At 40.6% G+C, this 13,832-nt stretch overlaps 1 protein-coding gene across 1 annotated transcript; it reads left to right on the top strand.

The window, feature by feature from the left end:
* The first annotated feature begins 9,380 nt into the window (after positions 1-9,380).
* Positions 9,381-11,610, top strand: rrs1 (ribosome biogenesis regulator 1 homolog). The gene has a single exon (XM_080050246.1). The coding sequence runs from the start codon at positions 9,400-9,402 to the stop codon at positions 10,528-10,530; it is 1,131 nt and encodes a 376-aa protein (XP_079906372.1). The 5' UTR covers positions 9,381-9,399; the 3' UTR covers positions 10,531-11,610.
* Positions 11,611-13,832: the final 2,222 nt, after the last annotated feature.

Below are 13,832 nucleotides of genomic sequence, written 5' to 3'. Positions count from 1 at the left end.
ACTGGGCCCCTGAAAAGGTCCAGTCATTGGGCCCCCTTTACTCATACTGAACTTGTATCAATGTGCATGATGCGCTTATTCCTACATAAACACATACCTGTACACAGGGTCGGTTCTAGCCAGTTAGATTAGGGTGGGCTACTGGAAATAATAGTGGGCAGAGACACCGACGATGTGAGGGCGCGCAGCGCGCGAGAGGAAGTTTTGTGCTCTTGCAAGATCTCTGCACCTGCTTTTTGGCACATTCACTGTAACATTTACTGTAATGTAAGCTTTTAGACACACCAATGCTGTAAGGGGGGTTTACCATGATAGCACTGCTACCAGAAGCTTTCCTCATCAGTATAACAACCATCTGCTACCTTCGTTTAAAGGCTAAATATGTAATTTTCTGATTTTCTTAGAAAATAATAGATAACATATACAGAATAATTTCAAAGACACCTCAAAACTTGATGAAATATCACAGTATCTCTGAATTGAAAATACAGTTCTGCTAGCAGAAATACTGATATTAAGGAATTTTCCGGGGGTCTAAAGCCCTTGAAAGTTCCTTTTTTTTCTTTCTTTTCTGGTACCCTGATTTATGTCCAGGTCCTGGCATCACTGAGCTTGCTAGGTTAGCTTGCTCATCATCAATGCATGCAACGGTTTTGAGGGGGAAAAACGACCCATGATACTTTTAGTTTTTCAATATAAAATGTAATATATTTTACCCAAGTAACAATGAATTTTTTCTTTTATAGAAAGTTCTCTTGCGAATATAGCGTTCATAATAAAGGTTGGCTAAATTAAGTAATCTGCAAAAAAATTAATAAAAAATAAATCTCTCTGGGCCCCCCCTGGTGGGGGGGCCCTAGAAAGCTTTCCCACTTTCTACCCCTTATGGCCCTGTGTAGAGCCAATAACTTCATCCACTTTCCAGTTCTATTCACAATTGATGAAGAATTGTTGAGGTTCAATAGCCAGATAAAATGTCCAAATGACAAAAACCTCTCCAAACGGCAGTGGTGCCAGATTTGCTACCAACGAGGGAGACAACAGCACTTCCACGCACTTTCTCTGAAAAGGCCAATTTATCACTTGTGAGAGTGCATATTTAGTTACTTTGGAACAATTTCTTGCTTTATAATAATTTTTCCTTACTTTTCTCCATGGTCCACTGCCATCAAATCAGTTGGTTGTCAAGTTGAGGAGCACTTAGCCGCTAAAAGCCCTCTTGTCTTCGATAAAGCATGTGAAGGGTACGTCATCAAGGTGGCTCGCTTTCTTTCTAAAAGCCGCACTTTCGCACAGACTGATGAGTGCCCATTAAAATGCATTTAAAACACTTGTTATACATGAAGTTATATATACCATGTTCAGCTCTCTTTCGTGTACATACGATCTATAATAAGCACCAAATGATGTCTGATTGATCAAATCCTGCATCCTTCCTGCAGTGAACAATTCCCCAAAGGAATTATTGGCTGTCTGCATTCGTTAAGCCCAGTATCAGCCTAATTATACGCCAATGTTCACCTACGGACTAATTAACGATTGATCAATAAGGGCCCTGGATGCCCTAACGTAAGGGCCCGACACTCAGCCCCCTCATTATTGGAGCTGCACCGAAGCTTCAAAGAGGATTTCTCAGGCTCTACCTGAGGGTCTAGATGACACATTATTGGTTCGGCAAAAGTTGGTTCTTCATCTCTATTTCTATGTGTGTGTGTGTGTGTGTGTGTGTGTGTGTGTGTGTGTGTGTGTGTGTGTGTGTGTGTGTGTGTGTGTGTGTGTGTGTGTGTGTGTGTGTGTGTGTGTGTGCGTGTGCGTGTGCGTGTGCGTGTGCGTGTGCGTGTGTGCGTGTGTGTGTGTGTGCGTGTTCCTGGATGTGATTATAAGTAGGCCTATGTGAAAAATACCACAGGCTGTAGAAGATGATGACAAGCTATTTAAAGACACTTTACAAGTCATGAGGCAGAGAGGAGATTTAACATGATTATGAGGTGAAAGACGGGAGAAATCTGTTAGAGTACAAATTTAACCGTGATGCGTTTGAATTGCTCATTGTGTGCTCCTCTAAAAGAACACCAGTTAAATAAGTAGAATATATTAAAATATAAGTTTGGCATTTTTGTGAAATGTATTTATTTGTTTTCTTCCAGAGAATTAGATTGGAAGATTGACACCACTCTCATATCCGTCAGCCAAATATTAAGCTACTGTCTTTACTGTTAGCTTAGCTTATTGCACAAAGCCTGGAAATAGGAAAACAGCTATAGTGGTTCAGTCAAAAAAGAGGTAAAAAAAATCAACTTAAAAACATTATAAATCTTTTGTTAAATTAGCGCATATCATACACCCCTTTCTCCCCATGTATCTGCTCTCTCCACAATTTTACCATCAAAAATGCCAAAAAATATATTATATTAGTACGAAAGCCAAAGCATGAAGACTTTTGTATAGTTTGCTAGCTTCAGAGGTACAGAGCCTGGATAGCCGCTGCCCCCTCTTTCTAGTTTGTCTGCTGAGCTAAGCTAACTGGCTGCTTGCGATACCTTCACATTTTAGTTTCCAAACATCAGTGGTATCATTTTTTTTTCATTTAACTCTTGGCAAAAAAGCATATTTACCAAAATGTCAAACTTATTCAAGCATTTGACCAAATAGGCATTACACTCCTAAAACATTTTTAACTCACGTGGATAGTTTTTGATATTGTTTTTTTATTTTAAAATCAATTAACTAGAAATATCAATTTTTTAAAAACACATTTTTCTAACATGTCAAAACCTGGGGCCAATTTAATCCAAACTGCAACTCGACCTGAGTTGAGTGGCAAGCTACAAAGGTCTGGCAAGTTCTATAAAAAATTTCTTGACGGGTCCACAATCATATTACACTGAAGGTTGTATTTGCACTTCTGGATATGAAATTATTATAATTTTTTCTTCAGCTTTTGTCCTACGTGCATTCTTTTCCTAAACCACGACTGATTATTGAGGAAAGCAAATACAGAAAAAGGTGCCAGCGAGAAGTAAAAGATTCTTTCATCATTATTCTCACAAGGTACTTGGTAGAGATAGCACGGGGTGGTAGTCTATGATGTCACTGTGATGATGCCCCACAGTGTTGCTGAATACCAAACTGAGGGACGACCTCTGCAAGTTGCCATAACACCATAGGCGCTAAACAGTTCTGACTTCTTCCAACATCCAGCATGGAGCCACCGCAGCACATGCACACTCACACAAACACATACGTCATGCACTTGCCCTCATGATGCGTGCCCACTCCATCTCTCTTTCTCACACACACACAAACACACACACACACACACACACACACACACACACACACACACACACACACACACACACACACACACACACACACACACACACACACTCACACACACACACACACACACACACACACACACACACACACACACACACACACACACACTGGTAATGTGGTTGGAATGATATCTCAAGGACTCTCCCTTCTATGCCCAACTGGTTTTAGGAACCCAGCCAGGTTTGGGGCAGCAGTCGAACTGCGTCACGTCAGTGCACTTCCAGGAGAGACCACACCTGAGAACAGCACGCCCACTGTGAGCTGGCTCCAGAGTGCTGGGTAATACACGCCACAGCAAAAGGTCTGGACACAGGACTCCCCATTTTGTCGTACTTTTCAAATGTTTTAAATGAATAGTAGAGCTGCAGTTTAGTGGAGCCCTCGTGGATGCCCCTTTTACGCTGCAAAACATCAAACAGGTGATGCAGTTTATCTTCTGGCTTGTCCTTCTCCAAGTGTGAGATACCACGCGGAGCACACGTCAGTTTAGGGGGAGCGGGCAGCTGTGAGGCATTACACAGGGCCAAATAGTGTTACTGGCCCGACCACAACAGATCAATAAAGCCACTGACCTCAACTGTCAGACAACTAAACTCTGGGACGTTCATTTCCTTTTTGCATTGGGAACAGGAAGGGGATGTAATCTACAAAAGTGCCTATAAGCCTATCAGCTAGCAGCTCAGTCATGTGGATTTTTTGTTTTTGCATTAGCAGCTTAGGGTTAACCCGGACAGACAGTCCCTTTTTGTAGCGATTCCTCGCTGAGGAAACACGTCACTTGTGGCGCTGTTACCCATGATGTTTAACACTGCAATGGATCTATAGATCACTGTATGTTCAGGGAATATTCCTAAGCCTCCCATATGCTTCCTTTGACACGTTTGAACCTTGGGAATCGTCCTCTACATGCTCAATCAAAAGCAGACTTCATGCTATATGGTCTGATGTAAAGCGTATAGAAGTTAATTCAAGGCAACAAGAAAATACGTGTTAAATGTAATTATAAAAGACCAAGCAGGTCAAAGAATGCAATGTAATAATACAGCAACTATAAATACACGAATAAACTGTCAACAGCTAATCATGTTCAATTTAGGCCAGGAAGGCACTGATGAGATTATTTTCCCCTTCATACTCTATCTGGCCCTGCAGCGCTCTCACCGCTTCTTTGATGGCAACTTTAGGAAGGAGAAATAAGTTTCAGGCCTCAGGCTCCTTTTTTGCATGAATGCATGTCCTTTATTTTCCCCTCCTGTGATTCACGGTACCAGTGTGGACACCAGTCGGAGGGTATATTTAAAGATGACGTTGACAAAAAGTGAAGCACAGGTTTTCACTTGGCTTAACGTTTTCCTCTGTGAAGAAATGCAGTCTAGTCTAGTCATAGACAAAAAAAACTGTGTAGGTGACAATATGTGGCATGAATGGTCTTGGTTGTCCTTTAAATAATGCACACATCTTATCCTGTCAGAGTTTTGGCTTCACTCCTGCTTAGTCAACCATTCACAAACTGTTTTCATTCATAAAAAAAGAATGAACGTCTTCAAAAAATGAAGGGCTGTTCTGGATTTCAAATGTTTGAGGTAAGTGCCTCTGTTTGTTTGTTTGTTAGTTTGTTTGTTAGTTTCCATGTTCTCCCTGTATTCTCCCACATGATTATTATGGAGCCACACAAATAGTACAACAAAGTGATGTAGCAGATGCAGCTGAATTATGGACTTGGTGGGTAAGGCAGGTGAGAACATACTTGACCAGAAATGGATGATTGTCCAGTCTGGGATAAAAATAAGAATTTGTTAATTTAGTTATATTTATATTAACTTTGTTAAATCAGACAAAATAACTTGGGCTTAAGTTTGTTTGAACATCTCCCCTTTTGCCAATGTCCATTTAATCAATTACTATTCTTGGATAAAATGCTGAGGTACTTGATCTGAGTAACTTTTTTTCCAGCTACTTTATGCTTGTACTTCATTTCATGTCTTTCTTTATCTTGATATTATTTGCTCATAAGTAAAAGGTCTGACTACTTCTTCTGTCACTGTATATGACACTGTGAACTCTGGTGGTACTCCATGCACCATGATGATAAAATAAAAAGAATAAAAGAATCCGCTCTGTGAAGAGGATTGAGCTTCTTTGGCTGAGAGCAACAAATAGAAAAATCCAAACCTGTGAGAAGGGCTTTTCACATGAAAGCAGCAATAGGCTCACACTAGGGAGGGAGAGCATTTTTTCAAAATCTTATCCTTTAAGCACATTTAAGAGACGCAGACACTGAGGCTGCGGATGACTTTGCTCCATGGTCACACAGCTCATGGAGAATTGTATCTTGCCCGTGTATTCTTCCATAAAAAGAAAAACGCCATGGGGAAGTAATCCCATTTGGCTCAATTCAGCCTTGATCAGAAGTCAGCAGAAAAACCCTTCAACACTTGTGGAGACACTGGAGGCGGTGAGAAGTGGCCAACTGGAGGACTAGGTTTAAATTGGGATCTTTCAGACGATATAGCTACATTCACGTCACAGAGGACCATATAGCCTTCTCTAAGTCAGGACGGGGACTTTGGGCCCACTAATTACGCATTTTCTCCCCGCATCACAAACACAGCATCACTTGTGACCTTATCTCTGCGCCTGTCAGACTGTTAGCATTAACATGGCAAGTGTGGCGATGAATGTAATTACTGGAGCCCAAAATAATAATGCCATCGTCTCAGAGCCACCAGCAGCCAGTCAATTGTAAAAGGGCCCCCGCCCCCGCTCCTCTTCCCATATCCTCCAAGTCTGTGGAGACGGGGACCAAAATAGAGTTATTAGAGTGCTGGATCTATGGGAGAAAACAAGTACAGAATACATTACAGAGACGAACGGATATTATTAATACCTCAGTGAATTTAATCTCTCATGAAAACACTTACAGTAGGCTAATCGTATCAGGAAGTTTTTGACAACTCCAGAACTTTAAAATTATGTGCAGACATTATAAAGTTAAATTGTGAAGTGTTTTGAAATATTTCTCAATTCTTTAAAGAATGTTTTAGCCTTCAGCTAGATAAATATCTCTGATTTTGGAAAACAAAAGTAAATGAAAAAATATACAGGGGAGAGTGGACTTAGTTGTGCCAGTGGGGAAGTAGTGCCACCCCTTGTTTCTAGAAAACCGTGGAAGAAATTGGAAATGTGACCATTTAAGAAGAGCTATCCATTTGACTCATCCTGTAAAGAAGGGAGACACAAGGAATAAGATATAAGCACATTTAAGCTAAAAAAAACTGTGTTTTGCCTTTCAAAGTAAAATTTCCATGATCAAGGTTTTTTGATTATTGTGTCTGAACAATTATAGACAAGTTTGAAAACATTTGACACATGTTTTAGTGCTATAGTATGCTACACTTTGAGTCTATATAGTTAGCACGATGTCAACCCTAAACTGCTGCATCATGCTAATTATCCAAAATTCTGGGGTTGGGGTGATTTGTGCCAAAGGGCCTGGGTGAGTTATAAGTAAGTAAGTAAGTAACATGTATTTATAAAAGCACATTTATAACAGTTTGCACTGTCCAAAGTGCTGTACATAGTGCATTCAGTATAGGTAAACAATGAAGATAAAATAACAATAACAAAAATAAAAGACATAAAGCCCATACATACACATATAAACAAAGATAGTAGTGCAGAGGTAAGATAATTAATGGGGAGGAAAAGCCAGGTTGTACATATGGGTTTTGAGCCTTGATTTTAAGGCAGAAATGGAGGGGTAATCACATTTGTCAGGTGGCAGTTGGTTCCACAAGCACGGAGCAGCTAGTGCAAAGTAAATTTCTGAGAGTTGTGCCAGTGGCATGGCTGTATACGCTGGTCACCAAAAAGAAAGTGATTGTCTACAGTAGCTCAGAGGAGACTGACATCTCCATTCCACTTAACGACATCACTGATGAGAGTTCAGATGGCCAGAAAGATGATGATGGTGACTTTGTCATTGTGAGCTTAGCAGGTAAAACCACCTAGATCTGCTACGCCTTGTTTAAGAAAATTGACCATCAATCTTTGTAAAATATTTACTTTATTAACTTTAATTAAACCTTAAATAAGTAATTGTCATATGGATTTGTCTTGAATTACAGTTTATGAGATATATATCAATGGCACAATTTACCCCATAGTATTCTTTCCAAAGGCACAACTTACACCACACCGGGGGCAAGTTGTGCCACAAGACAACTTTTTTTCCGAAAGCTATATTTCTTAAACAGTTTATTCCAGATCCAAAGTTTGTATTGCCAGGGATGCACAACATCCTGAAATATATGTACATATTTGAGTTGGAGACATAACTGTCAAGGCCTCACTTAAAACGGCTACGAGTAACATTTAAATATCTTTTAAACAGCCTCATGTTTCCTCTGATAATCATAAATTACCTTTAACAGCAAACGAGACCATCAGTGCAAAGAAAGACGTTTTTATATAGTTTTTATTACTGCTTTTGGTCTGGTCGCACACCCAGTCCGATTTTCGGTTCGCTCGTGCAGGCTCTATGGTCACATATCCTTATTGGTCGCAGATTTCAGTGTGGAGCAGCAATGCGATTTGAGAAGCCTATCCCTCCAGGTGAGGGAAGGGGAGCCTTGTTTGAGACAGTTATTTGTCGTCATAATGACTGATAACGGGGCTGAACCATCAAAGAAAAAAAAGAGAATGCAATGAAGAAAAGCTAAAAGGGAGAGTGATATAGGCTACAGGCGGGACGAGGGCGTTGCCAAGCAACGTGTATACAATTTCACGAGAGCGAAACTAGACTGCAGTGTTGAATGAAGCGGTTGGTACTAACACAAAGTTTGCTTTGCTTCACCATCATCAGATAACCAGTATCTGAAATAGTCATTATTTACATCAACAACATAAACACATTACCTCATCGTGATCCATACTAACTGCCGTCTCTCGTTCATTTGCTTTCTGTGAGGACACGTAATCTTTCAGCTCCGTGAGAGAGGGTAGTTAGGTGACGCTGCTGCATCAACTCATTGCAATCAGGTGTGTGTAGCACTGACTGGCATTAGTTGATTAGCAGTGTCAAAACCACTCTCACGGAGCCGAAAAGAGTCCTCACACTTTCAACACACGGACATGCACTATATTGCGCCCTTCTCAGTTCACACTCGCACGCCTGGCACGAGCTAGAAAACAGCTTTGCAACAGCGGGCGTCGTAAAAATACTACCGCTTTTGTCCAAAGGGGACGCCAACGTGCCATGTTACTCGTAGTGGCTTTAAAAGTCACTTTGAGTAAAAAGTGGCACATCTCCCCCCACTCTCCCCTACACAGTTGCAAATCAATACGTTTTGATATTTTTCAGCAAATTCAAAAGTTATTCTATTTTATTCACTTTTTTATTTCTATTCAGCTCAGATTTTTCATGAATTGTTGTTATTTAGGGTTTTGAAGTTTCCGTGAACCGTAGCGTCTTGTCCCTGACATAATTTTTCTATTTTACTTTTACTATTTTTAGCACAAGGAAGTCAAATGCTCCAACATTTTGGCTCTAACTTAGTTTGCGAACTGTTTGCATGAGAAAGCATCATATACAGAGAATACTTTTTTGAAGTGTCAAAATTAAAAGGGAATGCAATATATATATATATATATATATATATATATATATATATATATATATATATATATATATATATATAATATTTTTATATTTTTTATATTTTTTATATGAATTTTATATATGAATGTTTTAGCATTTACGGGGTTATCCATTGAGGGATTATTATTATTATATTTATTAAACATAATATCATCATTATTTTATGTGTTTGTTACTTTAATTACAATTTAATTTGTATAATGCATGCATTTATTTATGCTGTATTCATTTTAAAGCGTCAAAAAGCAAGCTACTTAAAAATACAAATAAATTAAATTGACAAATGTCGCCCTCTTGTGGCCACACGTGGAACTTCACAGTCCCAACTTTGAACCGGAAGTGATTCTGTATGTTTTTCCTGTCTTTCCGCACGTGGGACGTCAACAGCAACGAGCAACATGGACGCGTTCAGTGTGGAAGCGCTGTTAGCCAAAGCCGACCAAGATGAGGCGGAAAAACTGAAAAGCATCTCCGTCAAAAAGGAGCTAGACCTGGAGTTTGACATCGGCAACTTGCTCGCGTTTGACAAGAACCGCATCGAGACCCGGGACTTCAGAGAGCAGAAGAAAGACATTTTCCTGCTCTCGTTAGCTCGTGACAACACGCAGCTGCTCATCAACGAGATATGGAAGCAGCCGCCGGTGAGGGTCGAGGAAGCTATCGTGGTGAAACTACCGGACACGGTGACCCCACTGCCCAGAGAGAAACGTCCTCCCAAACCAAGACCTCCCACTAAATGGGAAGAGTTCGCCAAGCTGAAGGGCATCCAGAAGAGGAAGAAGACCAACTTGGTTTGGGATGAGACCGCTAAGGATTGGAAGAGACGCTGGGGCTACCAGAGAGCCAAGGATGACACCAAGGAGTGGCTGATCGAGGTGCCCGAGACAGCGGACCCCAACGAGGACCAGTTCGTCAAACGCGCAAAAGCCAAGACGGAGAGAGTGGCCAAGAACGAGTATAACAGGCTGAAGAACATCGCCAGGGCGCAGAAAGGCAAAGTGCCAGGCGTGGGGCTGACACCCGTGGCCTCGCAGTCCAAATACGACCTGGCCAGAGCCGTGGGCGTGGCCAGAACCTCCACAGCGTCCATGGGCATGTTCCAGGACCGGCTGCCCAAAGAGAAACCGGCAAAGAACCAGGGCAAGAGGAGGAAGTTCGAGGCTGTCATCGGTGACTTCTCCAGCGAGAAGCAGAAGCAGCTGGAGCTCCTGAGGGTCATGGGCGGCAAGCAGCCCAAGCTGGACATCACCAAGGCGGTCAACAAGCAGATGAGAGAGGACGACAGAGAGGAGGCTGCCGCCAAGTACAAGAAAGGTGCAGGCAAGAAGGGACGCAAAAGCAGCATGGGAGGGGGAGGGAAAGGCAAAGGACAGGGTGGTAAAGGACAGGGTGGTAAAGGACAGGGTGGTAAAGGAATGGGTGGCAAAGGCATGGGTGGAAAAGGAAAGGGGCATAAAGGAAAAGGAGTCAAGCCTGGGGGAAAGGGAGCCCCAGGGGCGAAGAGGAGAGGTAAAGCTGGGAAGCGCTGAGTCAGGGCCCACTCCCATAAACCTCCTGTGATCCTGTGTGTGCCTTGGCGTTGGAACAACAGTCCGGACTTAAATGATGCAAATATGAAAAAGACTGTTTTGATTCATTTTTTGTCTTGATTCATCTGTGTCTGTTGGGACTATTGTGGACATTTGTGTCTCTTTCTCTTTCCAAACCTGTCAACAAATCAAAAACATGTGTATTATTGATTGCAAATACTTTAACTGCAGCCTGCAAAAATTAAAACAAAAAAACAGATGATTGTTTTTCCTTTCGTGTTGCAAGGTAAATGCAGAATTTTTATGTCTCTTTAAAGACCTTTTACAGAGCGGACAGGATTTCACGTCTAATGTAAGCAGGAAAGGGCGCAGGTTTATGGCATAACAACAACATACAATGTATGCATGACACAATCACGTAGAAGAAAGAATTTGCAACGTACAAAAAAAATAAGTTCATATAGCGCTGCATTACAAGATTTCTATCTAAAAGCGTAATTTTGTATTCAGTAGAAGGCATAACTTTTACACTGGTGTGGCAGTAGTTAGATAAATAGGAATTCCGCCACTATTCCTTGTGTTATTGTATGACGCTTTTACAACCGTGACATGTCAAATTATCTTTAGTAAAAAAACTAAAGTCCCGCTTATCGTTCTTCATTAAGAGTGCTGTATATTGAAACCAATGCATTAATTACTGTATAATGTTCCAGTATGCATGGCCAGCAGCTGGGATTAAAAAAGCTAAATTGCCTTCAGTCATAAATAAAAAATATTTATCACACCCAACCTGGATAAAGATGTATTTCTAATATAATCTGGCTATGTAAAATATAGCTGTGCAGCAACTAAGGAAGACTGATGACATGAAAAAAAGGAAAAAGTCTATCATGGTATATTTTATGTGGAAGGTGCACTATGCATGTTTAGCGGATGGGGGTTTGTTGACATTTGCAGAGCTTGCAGTTTGTTTACTTAACATACTTACTCAATGTAATTCTTAATATTTAATCATTCTATCATCATAAATCAAAACAATGATTTTGAAACACATGGAACCAAATGTAAGACTAGAATGTGTTAAACAAAACTGTTTGCCCTGCTGCTGTAAATAACAACAGTTAAAAGGTTTTCAGGTAGCTTTCTAACTTCAAACAGTGTTCCAGGGATCCAATTTTCCCATAAGGAAAGTTTGTTAATTAATTTATGAGAATATATCTTAGAAAATGTTCACTTCTCTGACACACCCAAAGCTACATAGTGCGCCTATAAATTATGTTAATGCATCATTATGAAGAACAGTTAATTAAGATAATTTTGTAGTAGTTTTTTTGTTGTAGATATTTATGGGTTTAGAAATCTTGGTAAAATGCTATGGCAATTTTATTTAATGTATTTATATAAATATATCTATATATATTCAAATAGCCCAACCCTTGAAAGATCTTTGTATTAAATCAGGTGCCACAAACTCGGGGCCAGTAAACGCATCACAGCAGCAGATTAAATATATTGTCAATGAAGAGACGATGGTTTGAATGAACCAATGACATCTAGCATTTCTGAATTATCAGCTGCATCTCTGCTAATGTCCAAATTAAACCAAACTAATGCAACAAAATAGTTTATTTTTTTCTGTATGATTTCATCTGTAATTTCATAGGGGCCCCTGTCCTGTCTGACCAGATACGTGCTTGAACACGGAGGTGCTCAGGGTTTGTGTATTTTCCTTTTAAGTAAGTAGCCCAAACATCAGATAGATTTTCTGTTTTAATCTATGGGTTTTTGGTTATGTAAAGGCTTTGCTCTGTCCTTGGTGTAAAAACTGGAGGCATCATGCTGAATTAGCAGCAAGAGAGAGAGAGTTACAGATAGCTAGAAAAGCCCAAAAGTTTGCATTATCATTAGTGAGCAATATTTTTTACCCTACAGGCATGAAATGTGAAGTGTTGCCTGCTATAAAGAGACTCCTCTCATAGCCTAAGGGTTTGCAGTCCAATCAAGAATTTTGCAAGACTACTGAAGCGCAAAATTATAATTAGGTTAATTAGTTTTCTCATCCATCTACAGTTGTTTCCTCTTTCAAACCCTAAATGCACCAACACACTTCTCCTTGTTTGGTTCCCCAAAACGCCTCACAGGATTGTTCCCTGTTGATGTTGATTGGGATATACATAAAAATAAAATGCACCTATTTTCTTGGTAGATTTGTCACAAGAAATTAATTTGTTCTGCCCTTAAAAAGCAAATGACATGACCCTTTTTTTTAAATACAATGTTTGGAGGTTTTGCTTTTAGCAGACTTCGAATCTCACAATTGTCCAGCTGAGTGATCTTCCATGTTATTGACTGATGCTTTTTAATCCCTGACACTAGCTCACAGCCAAGCTCCATCGAACTAAAAGCGGGAAAAAAGGCGTGTGTGTGTGTGTGTGTGTGTGTGTGTGTGTGTGTGTGTGTGTGTGTGTGTGTGTGTGTGTGTGTGTGTGTGTGTGTGTGTGTGTGTGTGTGTGTGTGTGTGATGGTTTGGGGAGGGGTGGTATTCAATCACCATCTGTTGAGCGGTCCGCCACCGTGTCCCCAAGCCCATCATTCATCTTTGTCCCTGCTCACCCAAGCCGCTGAAAAATGGGGACACACTCAATAACCCTAAATCAATCCAGCTCTCTTGACGAGGTAGAAATTATGAATCCTCAGCCACGTGAGGCGAGCAGCAGCAGTGGCCTCTAAACTTCTCTCACATGTGACCAGATGGTCAGGGAACAATAGGCGCTGACATGAAGATGATGAGGTGATCAGGCATGATCTCTGTCATGAACACTGCCTGTTTATTCCATCATTGAGCTAGAAACATACTGCAAATCTGTGTCTGAATTTAATCTTGAAAAATAAGAAAACTCAACAAATAGCATAATAATCATGCTTTTATGCCTTAAACTAAATTCAGTGTGTGTGTGTGTGTGTGTGTTTCGTCCTGTGCATGTTTATTCCTTTGAAGGACGTGTTGTTGCTTGTGTCCAGCTGAAGTCAGTGCTGCAGTGGGTTAGTCAGCTGCATTTATTTAAAAGGTAGTGCAGAGAGAGAGAGAGAGCGCAGGAGCAGTCAGCTGGCGTTCAAGAGTCAGATCTTCAAGATGCAGCACATCTACATGCACAGCAATGAACACTTTGAAGTCTTCACCACTGTCCTTGTTCCACAAGGTGAGTGGAATCATGTCTGCAGTGAAGTGTGGTGTAGCATCACATTATTTACACTGAGAGAGAGCAACTGTGTAAGATGTCAGATTCATAAATAATGGGGTA

This window comes from Ammodytes marinus (assembly GCF_949987685.1).
Source record: "Ammodytes marinus genome assembly, chromosome: 21".
NCBI classification, from domain to species: Eukaryota; Metazoa; Chordata; class Actinopteri; order Uranoscopiformes; family Ammodytidae; genus Ammodytes; species Ammodytes marinus.
This window is presented reverse-complemented; position numbering and strand designations above follow the sequence as displayed.

Bases quoted from the DNA above. Each gene is read 5' to 3' on its own strand.
- rrs1 (XM_080050246.1), top strand. From the start codon at position 9,400: ATGGACGCGTTCAGTGTGGAAGCGCTGTTAGCCAAAGCCGACCAAGAT.